The sequence below is a fragment of the Pseudophryne corroboree genome, chromosome 5 (genome assembly GCF_028390025.1).
Source record: "Pseudophryne corroboree isolate aPseCor3 chromosome 5, aPseCor3.hap2, whole genome shotgun sequence".
NCBI classification, from domain to species: Eukaryota; Metazoa; Chordata; class Amphibia; order Anura; family Myobatrachidae; genus Pseudophryne; species Pseudophryne corroboree.
In genome coordinates this window covers 219,503,096-219,528,398 of record NC_086448.1, presented here as the reverse complement: position 1 = coordinate 219,528,398, position 25,303 = coordinate 219,503,096, and the positions used below count along the sequence as shown (strand labels likewise).

Sequence of the window (25,303 nt, the reverse complement as noted above, 5' to 3'; positions counted from 1 at the left end):
AATGACAGTTAGGAGCTGAATGGTACTTTATCTCTGTCCACTTTATCTCCATCCAAGGCTTAGTAAATAGACCCCTGATTCATTTAAAAGAAAAATCCCAATATCTGCATACTTGGGCAAAGCTCCATATACAAGACATTCAATACACACTTTGGGAGGAATTCAATTCCAGACAAAGACATCCACATGGCCGAATCAATAGACGCACTTTATGGCAGCCCGATCTCGCACAAAAGTGTGCGCAGCCCAATAGGGTAGCGGCCATGTTTGCGATTATTTGGGGTTTAGCCAGGTAGGTGAAGGGTGTGAGATGTGGTGCCGCTGATGGGTTTAAATTCTGCGGCTGTGGCGATTCGCAGCCTTCTTCTGCAACTGAATTCCCCCCTTTATATGTAGCTGCAAGTAAGCTACTGCACTATTGTCATCCAACATTTATACTCCAGATTTTCCATCAAACGGGCAAAGTCTGTCCAGGTACAAAACTTTAGCAGGAGTCTTCCTGACTTAATACTCCAGAAGCAATAGCTCCTCTGAACAACATCCACTGTGACCAGCACTACACAAATAAACAAAGTACAGTATATCTACTGTATCTGTGTCTTTCAAGCTGCCTGTCTTTCTCAGCATGCTCAAACATGTGACCATTCACGAGCTCTGTAAAATAAAAAAAAGAAAAAGAAAAAGAAAAGAAATAGCTATGGCCCAGGGAATTACGGACTTGGCTGGAATCAATGAGATGTGTCATCCAGATCACAAGGTAATCTTTTCTTTAGTCTTAGTAAAGCTAATGCAGCTAATGCCTCTTACAGCTGCTGGTGCACTATTCTTCATTTATCTAAAAATCTGTAGAAAAAAATAATTTCCAAAGTAATTTTTAAATATGTCTTATTCTGATTAGTTACTACAAAGTGTGCAAACCAATTTGTGAGTGACAGAAGCTGCTTTGCCATATAAAGTAACATGCATGATTTACTCACACTACTCATTCTCCTTGACCTTTCAACATGACCACCCTCTTCCCTCCCTTCACTCCATTCACAGCACTGTTCTCTCCTGTTTAAGCTCTGTACTTCTGACTGTTCCTTCAGTGCCTCTACTACTGACACATCCTCATAATTGCTCCCTCTTTCTTGAGGTTCCTCAAGACTCTGTTCTTTGCCCCTTTTCTCTCTTCATACCTCTTCTCTCCGCTGAGGTAAGGATGTCAAGGCGCTACCTAAACCTCAAGATGTCCAAAACTGAGCTCACCACCCTGGGTGTGGTATTGAAGGTCGACCACACTTAGGTCGACAGTGTCTCGGTCGACCACTATTGGTCAACAGAAACTATGTCGACATGGATTGTAGGTCGACATGGTCTCTGAGTCGACAGGGTCTAAGTCGACAGGTCAAAAGGTCGACATGAGTTTTGAAATCTTTTTTGGTGTCGTTTTCACCATACAGTGACCGGGAACCCCAATTAGTGCACCGCTTCGCTCGCCATGCTTCGGGCAAGGTTACCGTTCCCAATCGTAGTCCACGTGGATCATAAGGTATGAAAAAGTTAAAAAAAAAAGAAAAAAAATGTGAAAAACTCATGTTGACCTTTTGACCTGTCGACCTAGAAATCCTGTCGCTCTAGACACTGTCGACCTAAGTCTTGTTGACCTAGAGACCGGATACCATCACCCTCACCTACATAGATCTCTGACCTTGCCATGAGACACTCTCACTCACACTCTATGATCTGTTTCTGACCTACACCTCTCCAATAAACACCTCTCATACCTGCCTCCAAGACTTCTCCAATGCTCCCCCCCACTTGTGCCTGACCAAACTCCTTCCACAAGCATCAGTCCTTCAACTGCTCTCTCAAAACCCACCTATTATACCCTAACCTGAGGCTATCACCTCTGCATGTCCTACTTTTTTGACACCTTACAAATAAATGATGGAGGATCAGTGGTTACAGCACCTTGTTAAATGTGTCTATAAAATTAAAGAAATCTGAAGAAAGGTTATTAACTATTTACCGTAACCTTGTAAAAAGTATTGTATGTACAATTTCTTACAGATGTGCCTCATACATCTAGCCTCAATAAGCCATGCATCCCGCATGGGCGTCTTTTTTTGTCGAAAATGCATCTTATTTGCACCGCTCCATCGGCTGTCATCTAGTGGCTAACACTGATCCTCACCTCTATGGGGGGAATTCAATCGCTGACATTACGGTTATGTTGTTCCTTTCATTTTGGCGGGCTGGTAACTAGTGCATTCATAATAATCTAGATATGTAGTACACAGATGGACAATGCAAAATACCCCTCTTGCATACAGTTTTTCCTTTTGAGTTTGCTTTTACAAATCTAATTGAATTGACCCCATAAAACATTATAGAGAAATCTACACTGACAGAGACTGGCACACAGAATTGCACTGACAGACACCACACACACACACACACACACACACTGACAGACCGGAATGCAGACTCGCACCGACAGAGACCGGCACACAGAATTGCACTGGCAGAGACCGGCACACAGACTCGCACTGACAGAGACTGGCAGACATGGGTGGTCATTCCGAGTTGTTCGCTAGCTGCATTCGTTCGCTGTGCAGCGATGAGTGGAAAAAACTGCACTTTTGCGCATGCGGTGCAATGTGCATGCGTGGCATACTATTACAACGAATGATATCGTTTTACACAGGGTCTAGCGATGCTTTACAGTCGCACAGGCAGCCGCAGAGTGACTGACAGGAAGAGGGCGTTTCTGGGTGTCAACTGACCGTTTTCAGGGAGTGTTCGAAAAAACGCAGGCGTGCCAGGAAAAACACAGGCATGGCTGTGTGAACCCAGGGCGTGTTTGTGACATCAAATCGGGAACTGCATGGTCTGAAGTGATCGCAAGCGCTGAGTAGGTTTTGAGCTACTCTGAAACTGCACAAAAATTATTTTGTAGCCGCTCTGCGATCCATTCGTTTGCACTTCTGCTAAGCTAAAATACGCTCCCAGTGGGCGGTGGCATACCGTTTGCACGGCTGCTAAAAACTTCTAGCGAGCGATCAACTCGGAATGACCCCCATGGTCTCTGTGACAGAGACCATCACGTAGACTGACAGAGACTGGCACGTTAACTCCCAGTGACATAGACCGGCATGCAAACTTACAGTGACTGACACACAGTGAGAGACCGGCAGGCAGGCAGACTCACAGTGACAGAAACCGGCACACAGACTCACACTGACAGAAACCAGCACACAGACAGACAGACACACATACACTGACAAAGACTGGAACGCAGACTCGCACTGACAGAGACCAGCACACCCACACACTAACAGAGACCAGAATGCAGACTCGCACTGACAGAGAGTGGCACACACACACTGACAGTGTGTGGTGCACACACCGACAGAGACCGGCACACAGAATCGCACTGACAGAGACTGGCAGACATGGGTGGTCATTTCAAGTTGTTCGCTAGCTGCATTCGTTCGTTGTGCAGCAATGAGGGAAAAAACTGCACTTCTGCGCATGCGGCACAATGCGCACGCGTAGCGTACTATTACAACGAATGATGTAGTTTTACACAGGGTCTAGCAATGCTTCACAGTCGAACAGGCAGCCGCAGAGTGATCGACAGGAAGAGGGCGTTTCTGGGTGTCAACTGACCGTTTTCAGGGAGTATTCGAAAAAAACGCAGGCGTGCCAGGAAAGACACAGGCATGGCTGTGCGAACGCAGGGCGTTTGTGACATCAAATCGGGAACTGCATGGTCTGAAGTGAACGCAAGCGCTGAGTAGGTTTTGAGCTACTCTGAAACTGCATAAAGTTATTTTGTAGCCATTCTGCGATCGATTCGTTCGCACTTCTGCTAAGCTAAAATACGCTCCCAGTGGGGGTGGCATACCGTTTGCACGGCTGCTAAAAACTTCTAGCGAGCGATCAACTCGGAATGACCCCCATGGTCTCTGTGACAGAGACCATCACGTAGAATGACAGAGACTGGCACGTTAACTCCCAGTGACATAGACCGGCATGCAAACTTACAGTGACTGACACACAGACTCACAGTGAGAGACCGGCAGGCAGACAGGCTCACACTGACAGAAACCAACACACAGACAGACACACATACACCGACAAAGACTGGAACGCAGACTCGCACTGACAGAGACCAGCACACCCACACACTAACAGAGACCAGAATGCAGACTCGCACTGACAGAGTGGCACACACACACTGACAGAGTGTGGTGCACACACTGACAGAGACCGGAAAGCAGACTTGCACTGACAGAAACCAGTATGAAGATTCACAGTGACAGAGACTGGCACGTTAACTCCCAGTGACATAAACTGGCATGCACACTTACAGTGACTGACACACAGACTCACAGTGAGAGACCGGCAGGCAGACAGACTCACAGTGACAGAGACCATCACAAAGATTCACACTGACAGAGACCAGCACACAGACATACACACATACTGGAACGCAGACTGGAACTGAGAGACCTGCACACACACACACACACACACACACACACACAGAAACTGGAAAGCAGACTCACAGTGAGAGACCGGCACACAGGGATACTCACAGTGACAGAGACCGGCAGGCTCACAGTGACAGAGACTGGCCCACAGACTCACAGTAACAGAAAGCGGCACACAGGTTCTCAGTGACAGAGACCGGCAGGCAGGCAGACTCACAGTGACTTGCATGACGACTCACATTGAAATAGACCGGCACTGACCCTAACCGGAACGCAGACACGCACTGACAGAGACTTGCAAGCAGACTCAAAGTGACTGACTGACAGGCACACATACACTGACAGAGACCAGAACACAGACTTGCACTGAGAGAAACCGGTAAGCAGACTCACACATACACTAAGTCAGGCATGCAAACTCATAGAGACAGAGATTGGCGCACACACAATCACACTGACAGGGACCAGCAGACATGCTCTCAGTGACAGACCAGCACGCAGACTTACAGTGACATAAACCAGCATACAGACTCACAGTGACAGAGACCGGCAGGCAGGCAAACTCACACTGGAGACCGGCACGCAGGTTCTCAGTGACAGAGACAGCATGCAGACTGTCTGGCAAACAGATGTACAGTGAAAAAGGTCTTCCAACCACCTCCACTTATCTGCTTGGCTGAAAACTCTGCATGAGACCAGTTGAAGCCTCTCCTCTGCACTCCCATAACAGAAGCCATCTTAGCAGGAAGCCCATGTTGCATGCTACACAAATTTACTAAACCATTAACTTTTACGGTTCTGACATATATTACTTCTAAAACTAGTCCATATTATACAATTAGACTAAAAGGTATCAAAAATGTACTTACAGACAGAGGGTGAAGCCTTTCATCGAAAATATCTAAAAGCAATCTGCTATCTCCATCTCTTGAGGAACAAAATATAATAATACACGTTACAAAATGTTAAACTTTAAATACCGTTTAATACAGGGTATGGGGCAAATAAAGCATATTATAGTACCCGTGACAGTGAATAAACTATTGAATATGCTAATCATATTTCAGAATTTTTTCCACAACTACTGTCTATGTAAAGTCAGATTTAGGAGAAACAATTTATGCTTAATTTGTAAAATAGAAACAAAAAAGAGTTTGACCCTGCAGCTGCCTCTTAGATAGGCTGTGCATACTATGCCAAAAAGGGATTAGACTGGATTTAATACAATAATATAATAAATGCATTTAAAAGGGAAAAACAGTACATGTTCAATTACAAAACAACAGACAGATCTATTGCTATGGTGACCAGCAGATGGCGCAATGATAACATATAGTAGTATGATCTGACACATAAAATCCGCAGCAGCTGTCTGAGCGGATTCTTTGTGGCTAAAATCTTCCTTGAACTCAGCTGGAAATGTTATATGGAAACCAACTCAAAACATCTATTTTACTTTCCAAGATTTCAGCCACGTAGCCAAGATTGCAGTTGTCAGAACAGATTTCCAGTCAAATTAAAAATGTAACATGGCTGAACCATCAAAATATGCAGAGATGCTCGAATGAAAATGTTGAATGACAAACCAAGGCGCACATCAGAATAAATTGACATTCAGAAAATTTAAATGTATTCACCTTGCATTTATTAAAATGCATTATGATCTGAAACATGCCTTTGTATTTCTTCTGGTGGACAGGTTTATCAAGAGCTGTGATGCATCGGTTTAAAACACAGATTCTCACTTTTTAAGAATCCCCTATCCCCCGTGCCCATGACTGAGCTTCATCATGAATCCCTATGCCAGGGGTGGCCAAAGCGTTGATTGTGATCCATCGGTAGACAATAGAAACTTGACCAGTCAACGACAGTGGATGTCCATCAGAAGCCAATAAGAATCAGGCTGATTCTTATTGGCTAGCTGTGCCGAAATGAAGCCATGGCAGTCTCTGTTGGCTGTCACTGTGACAGCAATAGCGAAATAGGTACCAGGCTGCTACTTATTGGCTGAGGCTGTCACATGTAACAGCCTCCACTCTGCCAGTGCTAGCGAGCCAGATTAAGGGGTGCCCCAGGAACAGTGCCGGCTCGAGGGTGCAATACCCATCTGGGGCCCATTGCAGTACCCTGGACTGATAAACACTTTCGGGCATGGTGGAAACCGCAGCCACTTGCCCGCCCAGTGCTATGGAGTCTCAACTGAGGCTGCTGCTGGACTGAGGGCAGTGAGGGACTGAGAGCTCCTCTCTCAGACAGGTCAGGTCAGTCTTTATGTGGAGGGCTGGGGCAATGTAATGTATGTTTCATTTTTTTTGTGGGGGACAACGTCCCTTTTCGGACATGTCTGAGTCTGGCTGCCCCTGCTCTAAGCAGATGACATTTGCCAACTGTAGTCCATCTAATATTGACTTTAGAAATTGATCCTTCACACCGAGGCTCATTTCATTTGGTATGTACTATGATGAGACTGGCAATCAATAACTGTAAGGTTTGTGATGTGCGGACTACAGTCCCCCAGAAGTACCAGGGCTACATATAAAATGCATACATGAAGTTATTTAACGCTGCACCTTGGCAGAATACAGCCTAGCTTTTCATTCCATTACGCTCTCATGAGCTGGATCCTCCGTTCTCTACACAGAGCTGCAGGATGTACTAATTATATTCACATCCTTAATGCTGATTAAAACTCTAATATAAGAACTGTCGAAGTATTCACACAATTCTGCTGAAGGTATTGCTGTGCAGCTTAAAGCCAGAGCCCTGGGGAACTTCTACCACACTGTTAGCGTTAGAATCCAGCCAGGACCGTCATTTTCATTTACTCTCCTTTAGTTTGCATGATTTCAAAAGGATATGTTCTATTGTGACATAATAGTCTCAAACAGCATCAGACAGTAGTCACTATATATTACAATCAAAGAGATAAATTCTCCATAATTTTACTGTGCAAACGTCTGACTGATTGCTGGTTGGCTAAGATCTGTTACTACTCATTCCCCTAATGTGTACAATTACTGTAAATATTGTGACGCCAATTACAGTACATGTGTCATCAATGCCTGATTTAAAGAAAGCATTTACTATACGTTTGTAACTTTTAAATATTGTCATATCAGACATTTTGTAAACAATGCAGAATTGTTCAATACTGCATTCCTTCTCTGCCACCAGACTGTGTGTTACTCCAGTACTTGCCACTTGATTCAATTCCAAGTAAAGGTGCATACACATGGTGAGAATTGGACTATCTTCATTTCTGAATTTGCGATTTCCCCTGAACTCCCCCAGAGCCCAGAAGCACCGATTTTGACTATCTGTACCTTCGATTTTGCCTATGGGGGTCATTCCGACCCGTTTGCACGCTGCAATTTCTTGCAGCCACGCGAACGGGTCAGAACTGCGCATGCGTGGCAATGCGCAGGAACGTTGGTCGCCAGCGACGGCCATCGCCATGGACCTTACAAAGAAGCCGTATGCAGCGGCGAACGCAAGAAGATTGACAGGCAGAAGGCGGACCTCACCGTTTTCGAGGAGTGTCCGGAAAAACGCAGGCGTGCCCAGCCGTTGAAGAGGAGGGATCCTGATGTCAGCTCCAAGCCGGATCAAGTCCTGAGCTGTGCACAGACTGCACAAACTTTTTGTTTGTGCAGTTCTCTGCACAAGCGATTGCAGCCCTGCACAGCCCTAACCCCCTCCCCTGTAGGCGCTGATTACCTGGTCGCAGCAGTGCAAAAAACAGCCTGCGTGCGACAAAGTCAGAATGACCCCTTATGTGCGATTTTGACAACGTGCTAATTTTGACTATGCTTTGTACTAGATAGTACACTAGATAGTCAAGGTTGACTTGCCTGCCCAGTCTATCTTTCCTTGCGATATCGACCCTGCGGGAGTGCAAATTGGTATCGCAAGCTGCCTAACACAGTGCGATTTGCACTAACTTTCCTTGCAATTTTGACTATATAGTCAAAATCGCAAGGATACATCTCACCATGGGGGTCATTCTGACCCGATCGCTCGCTGCAGTTTGTCGCAGAGCAGCGATCAGGTCGGAACTGCGCATGCGCCGGCGCTGAGACAGAGGCGGTTGCTAGGCGGGAGGGGCCTGAACGGTGGCGTTAAGCCGCTGTTTAGGGGGAGCGGTCCGGCCAACGCAGGCGTGGCTGGACCGTTTGGGGGGCGGGCCGCGGAGGCTGCGTGACGTCTCACGCAGCCGCTGCGGCCAGCAGGAGCGACGAGTAACTCCCGGCCAGTCGCAGAAGCTGCGCTGGCTGGGAGTTACTCCTCAAATACAAAGGCATCGCCTCTGTGCGATGCTTTTGTATTTGTGCGGCGGGGCAGGCGCTGACATGCGGGCGGACTAGCCCTGTGCTGGGCGTACCCCCGCATGTCTGAGTTTATGATTGTAGCTGTGCTAAATTTAGCACAGCTACGATCAACTCGGAATGACCCCCACGTGTACACACCTTAAGACTGCACCACATCTCTTTAAAACAACAGATAATATTTATCATTTAGTCCCGTACTGGTCAATATTAATATAGAAATAAGGATTCTGCTACTGTTTGTAAAGCAATTCAGCATTTAGACAAATCTTTTCCTTAAGCCCTATGGTGCACTTCTAATATAAAGACAGGATTTGGGAATTTTTCTATTAAAACCAGACCAATTAATTAAATGTAAGTCAGGGCTACCTGAACACATGGTGACAAAACTAGAACCTGCCAGTGCATGCGGTCACTGTCAGCGTTGCGTGGTTCCTCAGAAATTTTGCATGGACAGCTGCCACCTCCAGTCGCATTTTGCTTGGATTCAAATATTGAAAATAAAAGAGCAAAATGATCCCTCACCTCAGCACTAATACTGTATAAAGCAAAAATAAATACTAGTCCTATACATTTATAAGGAACTCTTCAAAGAGAAAATTATTTTCAGGAGCTTCCACGATCTAGAAATAAAACAGTCCCCATATACAACCCTCTCTATGGGGAAACGACAAACAACAGCATCTGTGTAACCCCCTTCCTCTCACCAAAAGCAATATATTGAAAAAGACACTCTACCTGCAGTAAAAAGCATGGGCATTTTACTGACCACACGGCAATTGTGGGAGTCAGGGTGATTAACAAGCCAGTTACCACTCCCCAAACTTGAAGATTACCCCAGGTTCGCAGCACAGGGGGCCAGTAAGAGTCCCAGTGCTTTTCAGTGTGGGACTGGTAGCGTATGGGGCGTATGCTGTTTTATCCCTACCACCTTCTTATAGAGACACAAGCCTCCCCTGTACTACAAGGGGCTGGATTACTTAAAGGTATGGGGGCAATACGCTTGGTCTTCCTGTTCTGTTGGAAAGAAACCAGCCCAGGATATCTTGTGCTGGGCGGAAATGTTGTCAGGGGCTCATGGCCATTTTTTATTACTTACCGTACTTTAATAAGTTTCCTCAAATCTAAGGGGGTGCAGTGGGTTAATCACATTATTGCTAAGAGAAAATATATAGTGGAACAGTTATACTCCTGTGACACAGACTACTGCTGGTCACCGTACCGGGATAGGGCTTTACATTCGTCCCACCCAATTATTGGTCAAATGCACTAGCTGAGCCCTGTGTGACGGACTGAGCAGCACAAACCACAACCAACCAGTCTAGTCTGCATAAGCTCGTTAAAGCCTTCAATATTTTATATTAGTGATAAGACAGCCAACGTACCTGTTTTTTATGTGGTAATATATTGCAAGTGCTACGCTGTAAAACAAAAACAGAGGTTTAACTTCCTTATAACGTGCATCCTGAACATACTGTAAACATACATTAACTGCATTTGCAAAAAACATGTACTAGTAGCAGCTACTAAGAAGAGTGTTAGACGACTTCATTAACAATGGTTTTTTTGCAATAATATCTCCCAAAAAACTACAGTAAAACCTTAAGTAACTGCTATGTTGTGTTTTATAAGCAGCGTAGGCTGGCCATACAACGCAGCAGACCAACTGATGGGTAGATGAGAGGAGCCAACTCTCTAATAGTTGGAGCGCCTCCGTATACTTCATGAAGCATGGAGGTGATCTCCAGTCACAGCCTGAAACTGGCTGAATGACAGTCGGGTGGATTTGAGAGGTGTGGAAACCAAACCGAATGAAACAAACTTTTTGGGTTTTTTTAGCCTGTGAACAATCCTTATACAGTACAATACGCTGAACAATAATCATCATCAATGAATGAGAATTATCATTTACCAGCCATTTAGTTGGCTGGTGAGCACAATGAATGTGTAGCATATGGCCAGCATTACAGATACTGTAGAGGACCTCATTCAGCTTGGATGTATTGAGACAGAAATTGCGATTTTCTCAATCCTGCTTCTGCTAAAAATCGCATTGACTAGCCCACTGATGCATTTGCATAATTGCGATGCACATGCAGAAATCGAGTACCATCGACAAATGCGGTTGACCCAGGGCTGCTCAGAATAATGAGAATGCTGTCGCACCGGCGCCATGTTTTTAGTCGCAATCCATAATAAACTGGTATCTGCAAAGCTGCAGAAGTGGGGGGGGAGGAGACAAGTATAGTTGGCCCGTCTCCGGTTTAACACTGCCAGAATGTACAGAAAGAAACCCTTGCTAATGATGTGAGATGTGTTTTAACAGTCTTTGTATTAATTGGGCCATAAGCAGCCCACACATTGTGGGAGAAGCGAGGACATATATGTACATATACAGGTTGAGTCTCCCTTATCCAAAATGCTTGGGACCAGAGGTATTTTGGATATCGGATTTTTCCGTATTTTGGAATAATTGCATACCATAATGAGATCATGGTGATAGGACCTAAGTCTAAGCACAGAATGTATTTATGTTTCATATACACCTTATACACACAGGCTGAAGGTCATTTAATACAATATTATTAATAACTTTGTGTATTAAACAAAGTTTGTGTACATTGAGCCATCAGAAAACAAAGGTTTCACTATCTCACTCTCACTCAAAAAAGTCCGTATTTCGGAATATTCCGTATTTCGGAATATTTGGATATGGGATACTCAACCTGTATCAAGAGAACATTAAGGCTTGTACATTATACACATCATCTCCTGCATTATGACACTGTCACAATACACTAAATACTAGGCAGCAAGTTAATCAGTAAGTGATGTGACGCAGCCGGGCTGTACTGCTTTATTTAGTATATAATCATAAACAGAAGATCTTGCAATAGCAGCAACTGGCTTTACCACATCTGCAGCGTAAGTCTGTCTATACAGTGTAAGTTTGTCCATATGTTAGAATGCAAGCTTTGAAATCCCAGGTTACCTCATTATCACTGAATTAACAGTCTGTAAAAGAAAAATGTGTTTGCACAGTGTAGAGAGCAATCATAATAATTATTATTTTTAAGAGTACTACTGTACATTTTGTTTCTGAAACTTATTTAATTTTTCCACATTTCTATCGTTAAAAAAAACAAGACTTGCAAAAAGTTATTTATATCTAAATCATATACACACTGTACTTCCTCAGGAAACCATATGTGTGAAATAAAAGCAAATGAATTAATGATTCTTCTAACTGTAATAAAACCATCCATCTGGATACGAACAGCAATGTTCTAAAATGTATTGATTCGCCCCGTGTCACTGCTGGACTTATGGGTGTATATTATCTAACAGTGCACAAATAGGTGATTCCTGGTGCACATTCTTCAGCATTTGGGGCAAATGTATGGAGCAGGAAGTCCAACGCTAGACAATCTCTATATAGGAGTTACACAAGATACAGCTTGTCACAGTAGACATTCCCCACTCATTTTCCTGTGCTATCTCCATGGGCCAGAAGCAGGGGCGTACAGTGAGACGGGACCCGTGTGCAGCCTCCATTCGAGCCCTCTCCACTAGGCGGCTGCCAGCAGCACTGAACATGTGCAGGTCTATATAGTGTTCACTCTACGATTTTTTTAGGGCAGGGTGCTGAGCATTGAAGAGGGCACATTTTTATTTTGAAGGGCACATTTTTGATGTGACGCTTTGCGCACAAAGCATAACGCATATGTTTATAGTTTTTGTACATACATTTTGCCCTTAGTAAATCATTTACCCATGCATACATATAAGACACCTAACATCTGTACTGAGAAACATGCTGTATATGTCCAGTCTTATGGCCCTCATTCCGAGTTGTTCGCTCGCTAGCTGCATTTAGCAGCATGGCACACGCTAAGCCGCCACCCTCTGGGAGTGTATCTTAGCTTAGCAGAATTGCGAACGAAAGATTAGCAGAATTGCGAATAGAAATTACGTAGCAGTTTCTGAGTAGCTCCAGACTTACTCAGCCATTGCGATCAGTTCAGTCAGTTTCGTTTCTGGTTTGACGTCACAAACACACCCAGCGTTCGCCCAGACACTCCCCCGTTTCTACAGACACTCCTGCGTTTTTCCCAGAAACGCCAGCGTTTTTTCACACACGCCCAGAAAACGGGCAGTTTCCGCCCAGAAACACCCACTTCCTGTCAATCACACTGCAATCACCAGAACGATGAAAAATCCTCGTTATGCCATGAGTAAAATACCTAACTTTTGTGTAAAATAACTAACCGCATGCGCTCTGTGAATCTTGCGCATGCGCAGTAAGCGACTAATCGCTAGAGATGAGCGGGTTCGGTTTCTCTGAATCCGAACCCGCCAGAACTTCATGTTTTTTTTCACGGGTCCGAGCGACTCGGATCTTCCCGCCTTGCTCGGTTAACCCGAGCGCGCCCGAACGTCATCATGACGCTGTCGGATTCTCGCGAGGCTCGGATTCTATCGCGAGACTCGGATTCTATATAAGGAGCCGCGCGTCGCCGCCATTTTCACACGTGCATTGAGATTGATAGGGAGAGGACGTGGCTGGCGTCCTCTCCATTTAGATTATAAGAGACTGAGAGAGATTTACTGGAGCTGACTAGGAGGAGTACTGTTACTGTAGAAGTGTAGAGACTGAGTGGAGAGAGTTTACTAGTGAGGACAGTGCAGTTTACTTTATAATCCGTTCTCTGCCTGAAAAAAGCGATACACAGCACACAGTGACTCAGTCACATACCATATCTGTGTGCACTGCTCAGGCTCAGGCCAGTGTGCTGCATCATCTATTATCTATATATAATATTATATATATCTGTCTGACTGCTCAGCTCACACAGCTTATAATTGTGGGGGAGACTGGGTAGCACTACTGCAGTGCCAGTTATAGGTTATAGCAGGAGCCAGGAGTACATAATATATTATATAGTGAGTGACCACCAGACACACAGTGCAGTTTATTTAATATATCCGTTCTCTGCCTGAAAAAAGCGATACACACAGTGACTCAGTCAGTCACATACCATATCTGTGTGCACTGCTCAGGCTCAGGCCAGTGTGCTGCATCATCTATATATATTATATATCTGTCTGACTGCTCAGCTCACACAGCTTATAATTGTGGGGGAGACTGGGGAGCACTACTGCAGTGCCAGTTATAGGTTATAGCAGGAGCCAGGAGTACATAATATTATATTAAAATTAAACAGTGCACACTTTTGCTGCAGGAGTGCCACTGCCAGTGTGACTAGTGACCAGTGACCTGACCACCAGTATATATAATATTAGTAGTATACTATCTCTTTATCAACCAGTCTATATTAGCAGCAGACACAGTACAGTGCGGTAGTTCACGGCTGTGGCTACCTCTGTGTCGGCACTCGGCAGCCCGTCCATAATTGTATATACCACCTAACCGTGTTTTTTTTTTCTTTCTTTATACATACATACTAGTTACGAGTATACTATCTCTTTATCAACCAGTCTATATATTAGCAGCAGACACAGTACAGTGCGGTAGTTCACGGCTGTGGCTACCTCTGTGTCGGCACTCGGCAGCCCGTCCATAATTGTATATACCACCTAACCGTGGTTTTTTTTTCTTTCTTTATACATACATACTAGTTACGAGTATACTATCTCTTTATCAACCAGTCTATATATTAGCAGCAGACACAGTACAGTGCGGTAGTTCACGGCTGTGGCTACCTCTGTGTCGGCACTCGGCAGCCCGTCCATAATTGTATATACCACCTAACCGTGGTTTTTTTTTCTTTCTTTATACATACATACTAGTTACGAGTATACTATCTCTTTATCAACCAGTCTATATTAGCAGCAGACACAGTACAGTGCGGTAGTTCACGGCTGTGGCTACCTCTGTGTCGGCACTCGGCAGCCCGTCCATAATTGTATATACCACCTAACCGTGGTTTTTTTTTCTTTCTTTATACATACATACTAGTTACGAGTATACTATCTCTTTATCAACCAGTCTATATATTAGCAGCAGACACAGTACAGTGCGGTAGTTCACGGCTGTGGCTACCTCTGTGTCGGCACTCGGCAGCCCGTCCATAATTGTATATACCACCTAACCGTGGTTTTTTTTTCTTTCTTTATAGTCATACTAGTTACGAGTATACTATCTCTTTATCAACCAGTCTATATTAGCAGCAGACACAGTACAGTGCGGTAGTTCACGGCTGTGGCTACCTCTGTGTCGGCACTCGGCAGCCCGTCCATAATTGTATATACCACCTAACCGTGTTTTTTTTTTCTTTCTTTATACATACATACTAGTTACGAGTATACCATCTCTTTATCAACCAGTCTATATTAGCAGCAGACACAGTACAGTGCGGTAGTTCACGGCTGTGGCTACCTCTGTGTCGGCACTCGGCAGCCCGTCCATAATTGTATATACCACCTAACCGTGGTTTTTTTTTCTTTCTTTATACATACATACTAGTTACGAGTATACTATCTCTTTATCAACCAGTCTATATATTAGCAGCAGACACAGTACAGTGCGGTAGTTCACGGCTGTGGCTACCTCTGTGTCGGCACTCGGCAGCCCATCCATAATTGTATACTAGTATCCAATCCATCCATCTCCATTGTTTACCTGAGGTGCCTTTTAGTTGTGCCTATTAAAATATGGAGAACAAAAATGTTGAGGTTCCAAAATTAGGGAAAGATCAAGATCCACTTCCACCTCGTGCTGAAGCTGCTGCCACTAGTCATGGCCGAGACGATGAAATGCCAGCAACGTCGTCTGCCAAGGCCGATGCCCAATGTCATAGTACAGAGCATGTCAAATCCAAAACACCAAATATCAGTAAAAAAAGGACTCCAAAACCTAAAATAAAATTGTCGTCGGAGAAGCGTAAACTTGCCAATATGCCATTTACCACACGGAGTGGCAAGGAACGGCTGAGGCCCTGGCCTATGTTCATGGCTAGTGGTTCAGCTTCACATGAGGATGGAAGCACTCAGCCTCTCGCTAGAAAAATGAAAAGACTCAAGCTGGCAAAAGCAGCACAGCAAAGAACTGTGCATTCTTCGAAATCCCAAATCCACAAGGAGAGTCCAATTGTGTCGGTTGCGATGCCTGACCTTCCCAACACTGGACGTGAAGAGCATGCGCCTTCCACCATTTGCACGCCCCCTGCAAGTGCTGGAAGGAGCACCCGCAGTCCAGTTCCTGATAGTCAGATTGAAGATGTCAGTGTTGAAGTACACCAGGATGAGGAGGATATGGGTGTTGCTGGCGCTGGGGAGGAAATTGACCAGGAGGATTCTGATGGTGAGGTGGCTTGTTTAAGTCAGGCACCCGGGGAGACACCTGTTGTCCGTGGGAGGAATATGGCCGTTGACATGCCAGGTGAAAATACCAAAAAAATCAGCTCTTCGGTGTGGAGGTATTTCACCAGAAATGCGGACAACAGGTGTCAAGCCGTGTGTTCCCTTTGTCAAGCTGTAATAAGTAGGGGTAAGGACGTTAACCACCTCGGAACATCCTCCCTTATACGTCACCTGCAGCGCATTCATAATAAGTCAGTGACAAGTTCAAAAACTTTGGGTGACAGCGGAAGCAGTCCACTGACCAGTAAATCCCTTCCTCTTGTAACCAAGCTCACGCAAACCACCCCACCAACTCCCTCAGTGTCAATTTCCTCCTTCCCCAGGAATGCCAATAGTCCTGCAGGCCATGTCACTGGCAATTCTGACGAGTCCTCTCCTGCCTGGGATTCCTCCGACGCATCCTTGCGTGTAACGCCTACTGCTGCTGGCGCTGCTGTTGTTGCCGCTGGGAGTCGATGGTCATCCCAGAGGGGAAGTCGTAAGCCCACTTGTACTACTTCCAGTAAGCAATTGACTGTTCAACAGTCCTTTGCGAGGAAGATGAAATATCACAGCAGTCATCCTACTGCAAAGCGGATAACTGAGGCCTTGACAACTATGTTGGTGTTAGACGTGCGTCCGGTATCCGCCGTTAGTTCACAGGGAACTAGACAATTTATTGAGGCAGTGTGCCCCCGTTACCAAATACCATCTAGGTTCCACTTCTCTAGGCAGGCGATACCGAGAATGTACACGGACGTCAGAAAAAGACTCACCAGTGTCCTAAAAAATGCAGTTGTACCCAATGTCCACTTAACCACGGACATGTGGACAAGTGGAGCAGGGCAGGGTCAGGACTATATGACTGTGACAGCCCACTGGGTAGATGTATGGACTCCCGCCGCAAGAACAGCAGCGGCGGCACCAGTAGCAGCATCTCGCAAACGCCAACTCTTTCCTAGGCAGGCTACGCTTTGTATCACCGCTTTCCAGAATACGCACACAGCTGAAAACCTCTTACGGCAACTGAGGAAGATCATCGCGGAATGGCTTACCCCAATTGGACTCTCCTGTGGATTTGTGGCATCGGACAACGCCAGCAATATTGTGTGTGCATTAAATATGGGCAAATTCCAGCACGTCCCATGTTTTGCACATACCTTGAATTTGGTGGTGCAGAATTTTTTTAAAAACGACAGGGGCGTGCAAGAGATGCTGTCGGTGGCCAGAAAAATTGCGGGACACTTTCGGCGTACAGGCACCACGTACAGAAGACTGGAGCACCACCAAAAACTACTGAACCTGCCCTGCCATCATCTGAAGCAAGAAGTGGTAACGAGGTGGAATTCAACCCTCTATATGCTTCAGAGGTTGGAGGAGCAGCAAAAGGCCATTCAAGCCTATACAATTGAGCACGATATAGGAGGTGGAATGCACCTGTCTCAAGTGCAGTGGAGAATGATTTCAACGTTGTGCAAGGTTCTGATGCCCTTTGAACTTGCCACACGTGAAGTCAGTTCAGACACTGCCAGCCTGAGTCAGGTCATTCCCCTCATCAGGCTTTTGCAGAAGAAGCTGGAGGCATTGAAGAAGGAGCTAAAAGGGAGCGATTCCGCTAGGCATGTGGGACTTGTGGATGCAGCCCTTAATTCGCTTAAGAAGGATTCACGGGTGGTCAATCTGTTGAAATCAGAGCACTACATTTTGGCCACCGTGCTCGATCCTAGATTTAAAGCCTACCTTGGATCTCTCTTTCCGGCAGACACAAGTCTGCTGGGGTTGAAAGACCTGCTGGTGACAAAATTGTCAAGTCAAGCGGAACGCGACCTGTCAACATCTCCTCCTTCACATTCTCCCGCAACTGGGGGTGCGAGGAAAAGGCTCAGAATTCCGAGCCCACCCGCTGGCGGTGATGCAGGGCAGTCTGGAGCGACTGCTGATGCTGACATCTGGTCCGGACTGAAGGACCTGACAACGATTACGGACATGTCGTCTACTGTCACTGCATATGATTCTCTCAACATTGATAGAATGGTGGAGGATTATATGAGTGACCGCATCCAAGTAGGCACGTCACACAGTCCGTACTTATACTGGCAGGAAAAAGAGGCAATTTGGAGGCCCTTGCACAAACTGGCTTTATTCTACCTAAGTTGCCCTCCCACAAGTGTGTACTCCGAAAGAGTGTTTAGTGCCGCCGCTCACCTTGTCAGCAATCGGCGTACGAGGTTACATCCAGAAAATGTGGAGAAGATGATGTTCATTAAAATGAATTATAATCAATTCCTCCGCGGAGACATTGACCAGCAGCAATTGCCTCCACAAAGTACACAGGGAGCTGAGATGGTGGATTCCAGTGGGGACGAATTGATAATCTGTGAGGAGGGGGATGTACACGGTGATATATCGGAGGGTGAAGATGAGGTGGACATCTTGCCTCTGTAGAGCCAGTTTGTGCAAGGAGAGATTAATTGCTTCTTTTTTGGGGGGGGTCCAAACCAACCCGTCATATCAGTCACAGTCGTGTGGCAGACCCTGTCACTGAAATGATGGGTTGGTTAAAGTGTGCATGTCCTGTTTTGTTTATACAACATAAGGGTGGGTGGGAGGGCCCAAGGACAATTCCATCTTGCACCTCTTTTTTCTTTTCTTTTTCTTTGCATCATGTGCTGATTGGGGAGGGTTTTTTGGAAGGGACATCCTGCGTGACACTGCAGTGCCACTCCTAGATGGGCCCGGTGTTTGTGTCGGCCACTAGGGTCGCTAATCTTACTCACACAGTCAGCTACCTCATTGCGCCTCTTTTTTTCTTTGCGTCATGTGCTGTTTGGGGAGGGTTTTTTGGAAGGGACATCCTGCGTGACACTGCAGTGCCACTCCTAGATGGGCCCGGTGTTTGTGTCGGCCACTAGGGTCGCTAATCTTACTCACACAGCTACCTCATTGCGCCTCTTTTTTTCTTTGCGTCATGTGCTGTTTGGGGAGGGTTTTTTGGAAGGGACATCCTGCGTGACACTGCAGTGCCACTCCTAGATGGGCCCGGTGTTTGTGTCGGCCACTAGGGTCGCTAATCTTACTCACACAGCTACCTCATTGCGCCTCTTTTTTTCTTTGCGTCATGTGCTGTTTGGGGAGGGTTTTTTGGAAGGGCCATCCTGCGTGACACTGCAGTGCCACTCCTAGATGGGCCCGGTGTTTGTGTCGGCCACTAGGGTCGCTAATCTTACTCACACAGCTACCTCATTGCGCCTCTTTTTTTCTTTGCGTCATGTGCTGTTTGGGGAGGATTTTTTGGAAGGGACATCCTGCGTGACACTGCAGTGCCACTCCTAGATGGGCCCGGTGTTTGTGTCGGCCACTAGGGTCGCTTATCTTACTCACACAGCGACCTCGGTGCAAATTTTAGGACTAAAAATAATATTGTGAGGTGTGAGGTATTCAGAATAGACTGAAAATGAGTGTAAATTATGGTTTTTGAGGTTAATAATACTTTGGGATCAAAATGACCCCCAAATTCTATGATTTAAGCTGTTTTTTAGTGTTTTTTGAAAAAAACACCCGAATCCAAAACACACCCGAATCCGACAAAAAAAATTCGGTGAGGTTTTGCCAAAACGCGTTCGAACCCAAAACACGGCCGCGGAACCGAACCCAAAACCAAAACACAAAACCCGAAAAATTTCAGGCGCTCATCTCTACTAATCGCAATATAGCGAAAATCGGCAACAAGCGAACAACACGGAATGACCACCAATATGTGTTATAAAACAGAAAAGTTAAACAATGGGTTAAAATATACAGGGAAAAAAATAAGATTTTACTCACCGGTAAATCTATTTCTCGTAGTCCGTAGTGGATGCTGGGGACTCCGTAAGGACCATGGGGAATAGCGGCTCCACAGGAGACTGGGCACAGCTAAGAAAGATTTAGGACTACCTGGTGTGCACTGGCTCCTCCCACTATGACCCTCCTCCAGACTTCAGTAAGGATACTGTGCCCGGAAGAGCTGACACAATAAGGAAGGATTTTGAATCCCGGGTAAGACTCATACCAGCCACACCAATCACACCGTATAACTCGTGATAATATACCCAGTTAACAGTATGAACACAACAGAGCCTCTCAAAAGATGGCTCAACAATAACCCTTGTAGTTAACAATAACTATATACAAGTATTGCAGACAGTCCGCACTTGGGACGGGCGCCCAGCATCCACTACGGACTACGAGAAATAGATTTACCGGTGAGTAAAATCTTATTTTCTCTGACGTCCTAGTGGATGCTGGGGACTCCGTAAGGACCATGGGGATTATACCAAAGCTCCCAAACGGGCGGGAGAGTGCGGATGACTCTGCAGCACCGAATGAGAGAACTCAAGGTCCTCCTCAGCCAGGGTATCAAATTTGTAGAATTTTGCAAACGTGTTTGCCCCTGACCAAGTAGCAGCTCGGCAAAGTTGTAAAGCCGAGACCCCTCGGGCAGCCGCCCAAGAAGAGCCCACTTTCCTCGTGGAATGGGCTTTTACAGATTTAGGCTGCGGCAGGCCAGCCACAGAATGCGCAAGCTGAATTGTGCTACAAATCCAGCGAGCAATAGTCTGCTTTGAAGCAGGAGCACCCATCTTGTTTGGTGCATACAGGATAAATAGCGAGTCAGTCTTCCTGACTCCAGCCGTCCTGGAAACATAAATTTTCAAGGCCCTGACTACGTCCAGTAGCTTGGAGTCCTCCAAGTCCCTAGTAGCCGCAGGCACCACGATAGGTTGGTTCAAGTGAAAAGCTGATACCACCTTAGGAAGAAACTGGGGACGAGTCCTCAATTCTGCCCTATCCATATGGAAAATCAAATAGGGGCTTTTACATGACAAAGCCGCCAATTCTGACACCCGCCTTGCCGAAGCCAAGGCCAAAAGCATGACCACTTTCCACGTGAGATATTTTAAATCCACGGTTTTGAGTGGCTCAAACCAATGTGACTTTAGGAAACCCAACACCACGTTGAGGTCCCACGGTGCCACTGGAGGCACAAAAGGAGGCTGAATATGCAGCACTCCCTTGACAAATGTCTGAACTTCAGGCAGTGAAGCCAGTTCCATTTTGGAAGAAAATCGATAGAGCCGAAATCTGGACCTTAATGGAACCCAATTGTAGGCCCATAGTCACCTCTGACTGTAGGAAGTGCAGAAATCGACCTAGCTGAAATTTCTCCTTTGGGGCCTTCCTGGCCTCACAGTGCGCAACATATTTTCGCCATATGCGGTTATAATGGTTAGCGTTCACTTCTTTCCTAGCTTTAAATAGCGTAGGGATAACTTCCTCCGGAATTCCCTTTTCCTTCAGGATCCGGCGTTCAACCGCCATGCCGTCAACGCAGCCGCGGTACGTCTTGAAACAGACAGGCCCCCTGCTGCAGCAGGTCCTGTCTGAGCGGCAGAGGCCATAGGTCCTCTGAGATCATTTCTTGGAGTTCTGGTTACCAAGCTCTTCTTGGCCAACCCGGAACAATGGGGTATATTTACTAAGATTCGTAATTTCCGAAAATAGGTCAAAGTTCAATCACGAATGACATCGGCAGTGTAAAACTGCAACTTTTTGAATTGATTACGACTAATTTACTAAGCTGTCGTATTCGTATTTTTCTTTGCTTCCGATGTCGATGTCATTCGTGTTTTTTTACCTAATTTGACGGCAGTGATTAGCAAAACACTGCCGTTTTTTTTTACAATCAATCTCGGCCGGATCTATGTGATCCGTGCTGGGGTTCGTATTTTTTTTTTTTTTTAAATTAAACAAAGTAAAATCCTAAAAAAAATTGCGTGGGGTCCCCCCTCCTAAGCATAACCAGCCTCGGGCTCTTTGAGCCGATCCTGGTTGCAGAAATATGGGGAAAAAAATGACAGGGGTTCCCCCATATTTAAGCAACCAGCATCGGGCTCTGCGCCTGGTCCTGGTCCCAAAAATACGGGGGACAAAAAGAGTAGGGGTCCCCCGTATTTTTAAAACCAGCACCGGGCTCCACTAGCTGGACAGATAATGCCACAGCCGGGGGTCACTTTTATACAGCGCCCTGCGGCCGTGGCATCAAAAATCCAACTAGTCACCCCTGGCCGGGGTACCCTGGGGGAGTGGGAACCCCTTCAATCAAGGGGTCCCCCCCCCCCAGCCACCCAAGGGCCAGGGGTGAAGCCCGAGGCTGTCCCCCCCCATCCAATGGGCTGCGGATGGGAGGGCTGATAGCCTTTGTTGTAAAATAAAAGATATTGTTTTTAGTAGCAGTACTACAAGTCCCAGCAAGCCTCCCCCGCATGCTGGTACTTGGAGAACCACAAGTACCAGCATGCGGCGGAAAAACGGGCCCGCTGGTACCTGTAGTACTACCACTAAAAAAATACCCAAAAAAACACAAGACACACACACCGTGAAAGTATAATTTTATTACATACATACACACATACATACATACTTACCTTATGTTCTCACGCAGGTCGGTCCTCTTCTCCAGTAGAATCCAAGGGGTACCTGTTGAAGAAATTCTACTCACCAGATCCAGTGGTCCAGGCTCCTCGGCAAATCCAGGGTTAATCCACGTACTTGAATAAAACAAAAAAACGGTTGCCCGACCACGAACTGAAAGGTGACCCATGTTTGCACATGGGTCACCTTTCCACGATTGCCAGAAACCCACTTTGCCTTCTGGCTAAGTGGGTTTCTTCAGCCAATCAGGGAGTGCCACGTTGTAGCACTCTCCTGATCAGCTGTGTGCTCCTGTCCTCACTGACAGGCAGCACACGGCAGTGTTACAATGTAGCGCCTATGCGCTACATTGTAACCAATGCTGGGAACTTTCTGCTCAGCGGTGACGTCACTTTAGGTCAACCGCAGGGCAGAAAGTTCCCATCATTGGTTACAATGTAGCGCATAGGCGCTACATTGTAACACTGCCGTGTTCCGCCTGTCAGTGAGGACAGCAGCACACAGCTGATCAGGAGAGTGCTACAACGTGGCACTCCCTGATTGGCTGAAGAAACCCACTTAGCCAGAAGTCAAAGTGGGTTTCTGGCATTCGTGGGAAGGTGACCCATGTGCAAACATGGGTCACCTTTCAGTTCGTGGTCGGGCAACCGTTTTTTTGTTTTATTCAAGTACGTGGATTATCCCTGGATTTGCCGAGGAGCCTGGACCCCGGGATCTGGTGAGTAGAATTTCTTCAACAGGTACCCCTTGGATTCTACTGGAGAAGAGGACCGACCTGCGTGGGAACATAAGGTAAGTATGTATGTATGTATGTGTGTATGTATATAATAAAATTATACTTTCACGGTGTGTGTGTCTTGTGTTTTTTTGGGTATTTTTTTAGTGGTAGTACTACAGGTACCAGCGGGCCCGTTTTTCCGCCGCATGCTGGTACTTGTGGTTCTCCAAGTACCAGCATGCGGGGGAGGCTTGCTGGGACTTGTAGTACTGCTACTAAAAACAATATCTTTTATTTTACAACAAAGGCTATCAGCCCTCCCATCCGCAGCCCATTGGATGGGGGGGGACAGCCTCGGGCTTCACCCCTGGCCCTTGGGTGGCTGGGGGGGGGGACCCCTTGATTGAAGGGGTTCCCACTCCCCCAGGGTACCCCGGCCAGGGGTGACTAGTTGGATTTTTGATGCCACGGCCGCAGGGCGCTGTATAAAAGTGACCCCCGGCTGTGGCATTATCTGTCCAGCTAGTGGAGCCCGGTGCTGGTTTTAAAAATACGGGGGACCCCTACTCTTTTTGTCCCCCGTATTTTTGGGACCAGGACCAGGCGCAGAGCCCGATGCTGGTTGCTTAAATATGGGGGAACCCCTGTCATTTTTTTTCCCATATTTCTGCAACCAGGATCGGCTCAAAGAGCCCGAGGCTGGTTATGCTTAGGAGGGGGGACCCCACGCAATTTTTTTTGGCAAAAAAAAGCACTTTCCAACCCCTTCCCACTGATATACATGCACGGATCTCATGGATCCCTGCATGCATCTCAAATCACGAATAAAAAAAGCAGGTCTGTTTTTTTTTAGGACTTTTTTGCGAATTGTAATTTTTCACGGCAGTGTTTTGTGTTTTTTTGCTTAGTAAATGACCGAGATTCGTATCTAAACAGGCGTAATTTGACCGATGGTGTATTCATTCGTAATTTTTTACCTGAACTAGCAAAAAATTACGAATGCCCTCATCACTGCCGTGATTAGTGTTTAGTAAATGACCGAGATTGACCGAGATGACACTTTGATGAAAAAACGGCATCTCGGTCAAAATCGGGAGCTTAGTAAATATACCCCACTGAGTATAGTTCTTACTCCTCTCCTTCGTATTATTCTCATTACCCTGGGTAAGAGAGGCAGAGAAGGGAACACATACACCGACTGGTACACCCACGGTGTTACCAGAGCGTCCACAGCTATCGCCTGAGGGTCCTTGACCTGGCGCAATATCTTTGTAACTTTTAGTTGAGGCGGGATGCCATCATGTCCACCTGTGGCCTTTCCCAATGGTGTACAATCATTTGGAAGACTTCTGGATGAAGTCCCCACTCTCCCGGGTGGAGGTCGTGTCTTCTGAGAAAGTCTGCTTCTCAGTTGTCCACTCCGGGAATGAACACTGCTGACAGTGCTAACACATGATTTTCCGCCCATCGGAGAATCCTTGTGGCTTCTGCCATCGCCATCCTGCTTCTTGTGCCGCCCTGTCGTGTACATGAGCGACCGCCGTGATGTTGTCTGACTGGATCAGCACCGGCCGGTGTTGAAGCAGGGGTCTAGCCTGACTTAGGGCATTGTAAATGGCCCTTAGTTTCAGAATATTTATGTGTAGGGAAGTCTCCTGACTTTTCCATAGCCTTGGAAGTTTCTTCCCTGTGTGACTGCCCCCCAGCCTCGAAGGCTGGCATCTGTGGTCACCAGGACCCAGTCCTGTATGACGAATCTGCGGCCCCCTAGAAGATGAGCACAGTGCAGCCACCACAACAACGACACCCTGGCCCTTGGAGACAGGGTTATCCGCCGATGCATCTGAAGATGCGGCCCGGACCACATGTCCAACAGATCCCACTGGAAAATCCTTGTATGGGACCTGGCGAATGGAATTTCTTCGTAAGAAGCTACCATCCTT

At 46.4% G+C, this 25,303-nt stretch overlaps 1 protein-coding gene across 1 annotated transcript in view; it reads right to left on the bottom strand.

Annotated features, from left to right (window-relative positions):
• CCNY (cyclin Y) overlaps nt 1-25,303 on the bottom strand; it is a 405,388-nt gene that overhangs the window by 35,756 nt on the left and 344,329 nt on the right. The window contains exons 5-6 of the mRNA XM_063922144.1: nt 10,192-10,227; nt 5,351-5,408 (exon numbers count right to left, since the gene is read on the bottom strand). Coding sequence (XP_063778214.1) covers nt 5,351-5,408; nt 10,192-10,227 — 94 coding nt within the window. The remainder of the gene's footprint in view (nt 1-5,350; nt 5,409-10,191; nt 10,228-25,303) is intronic.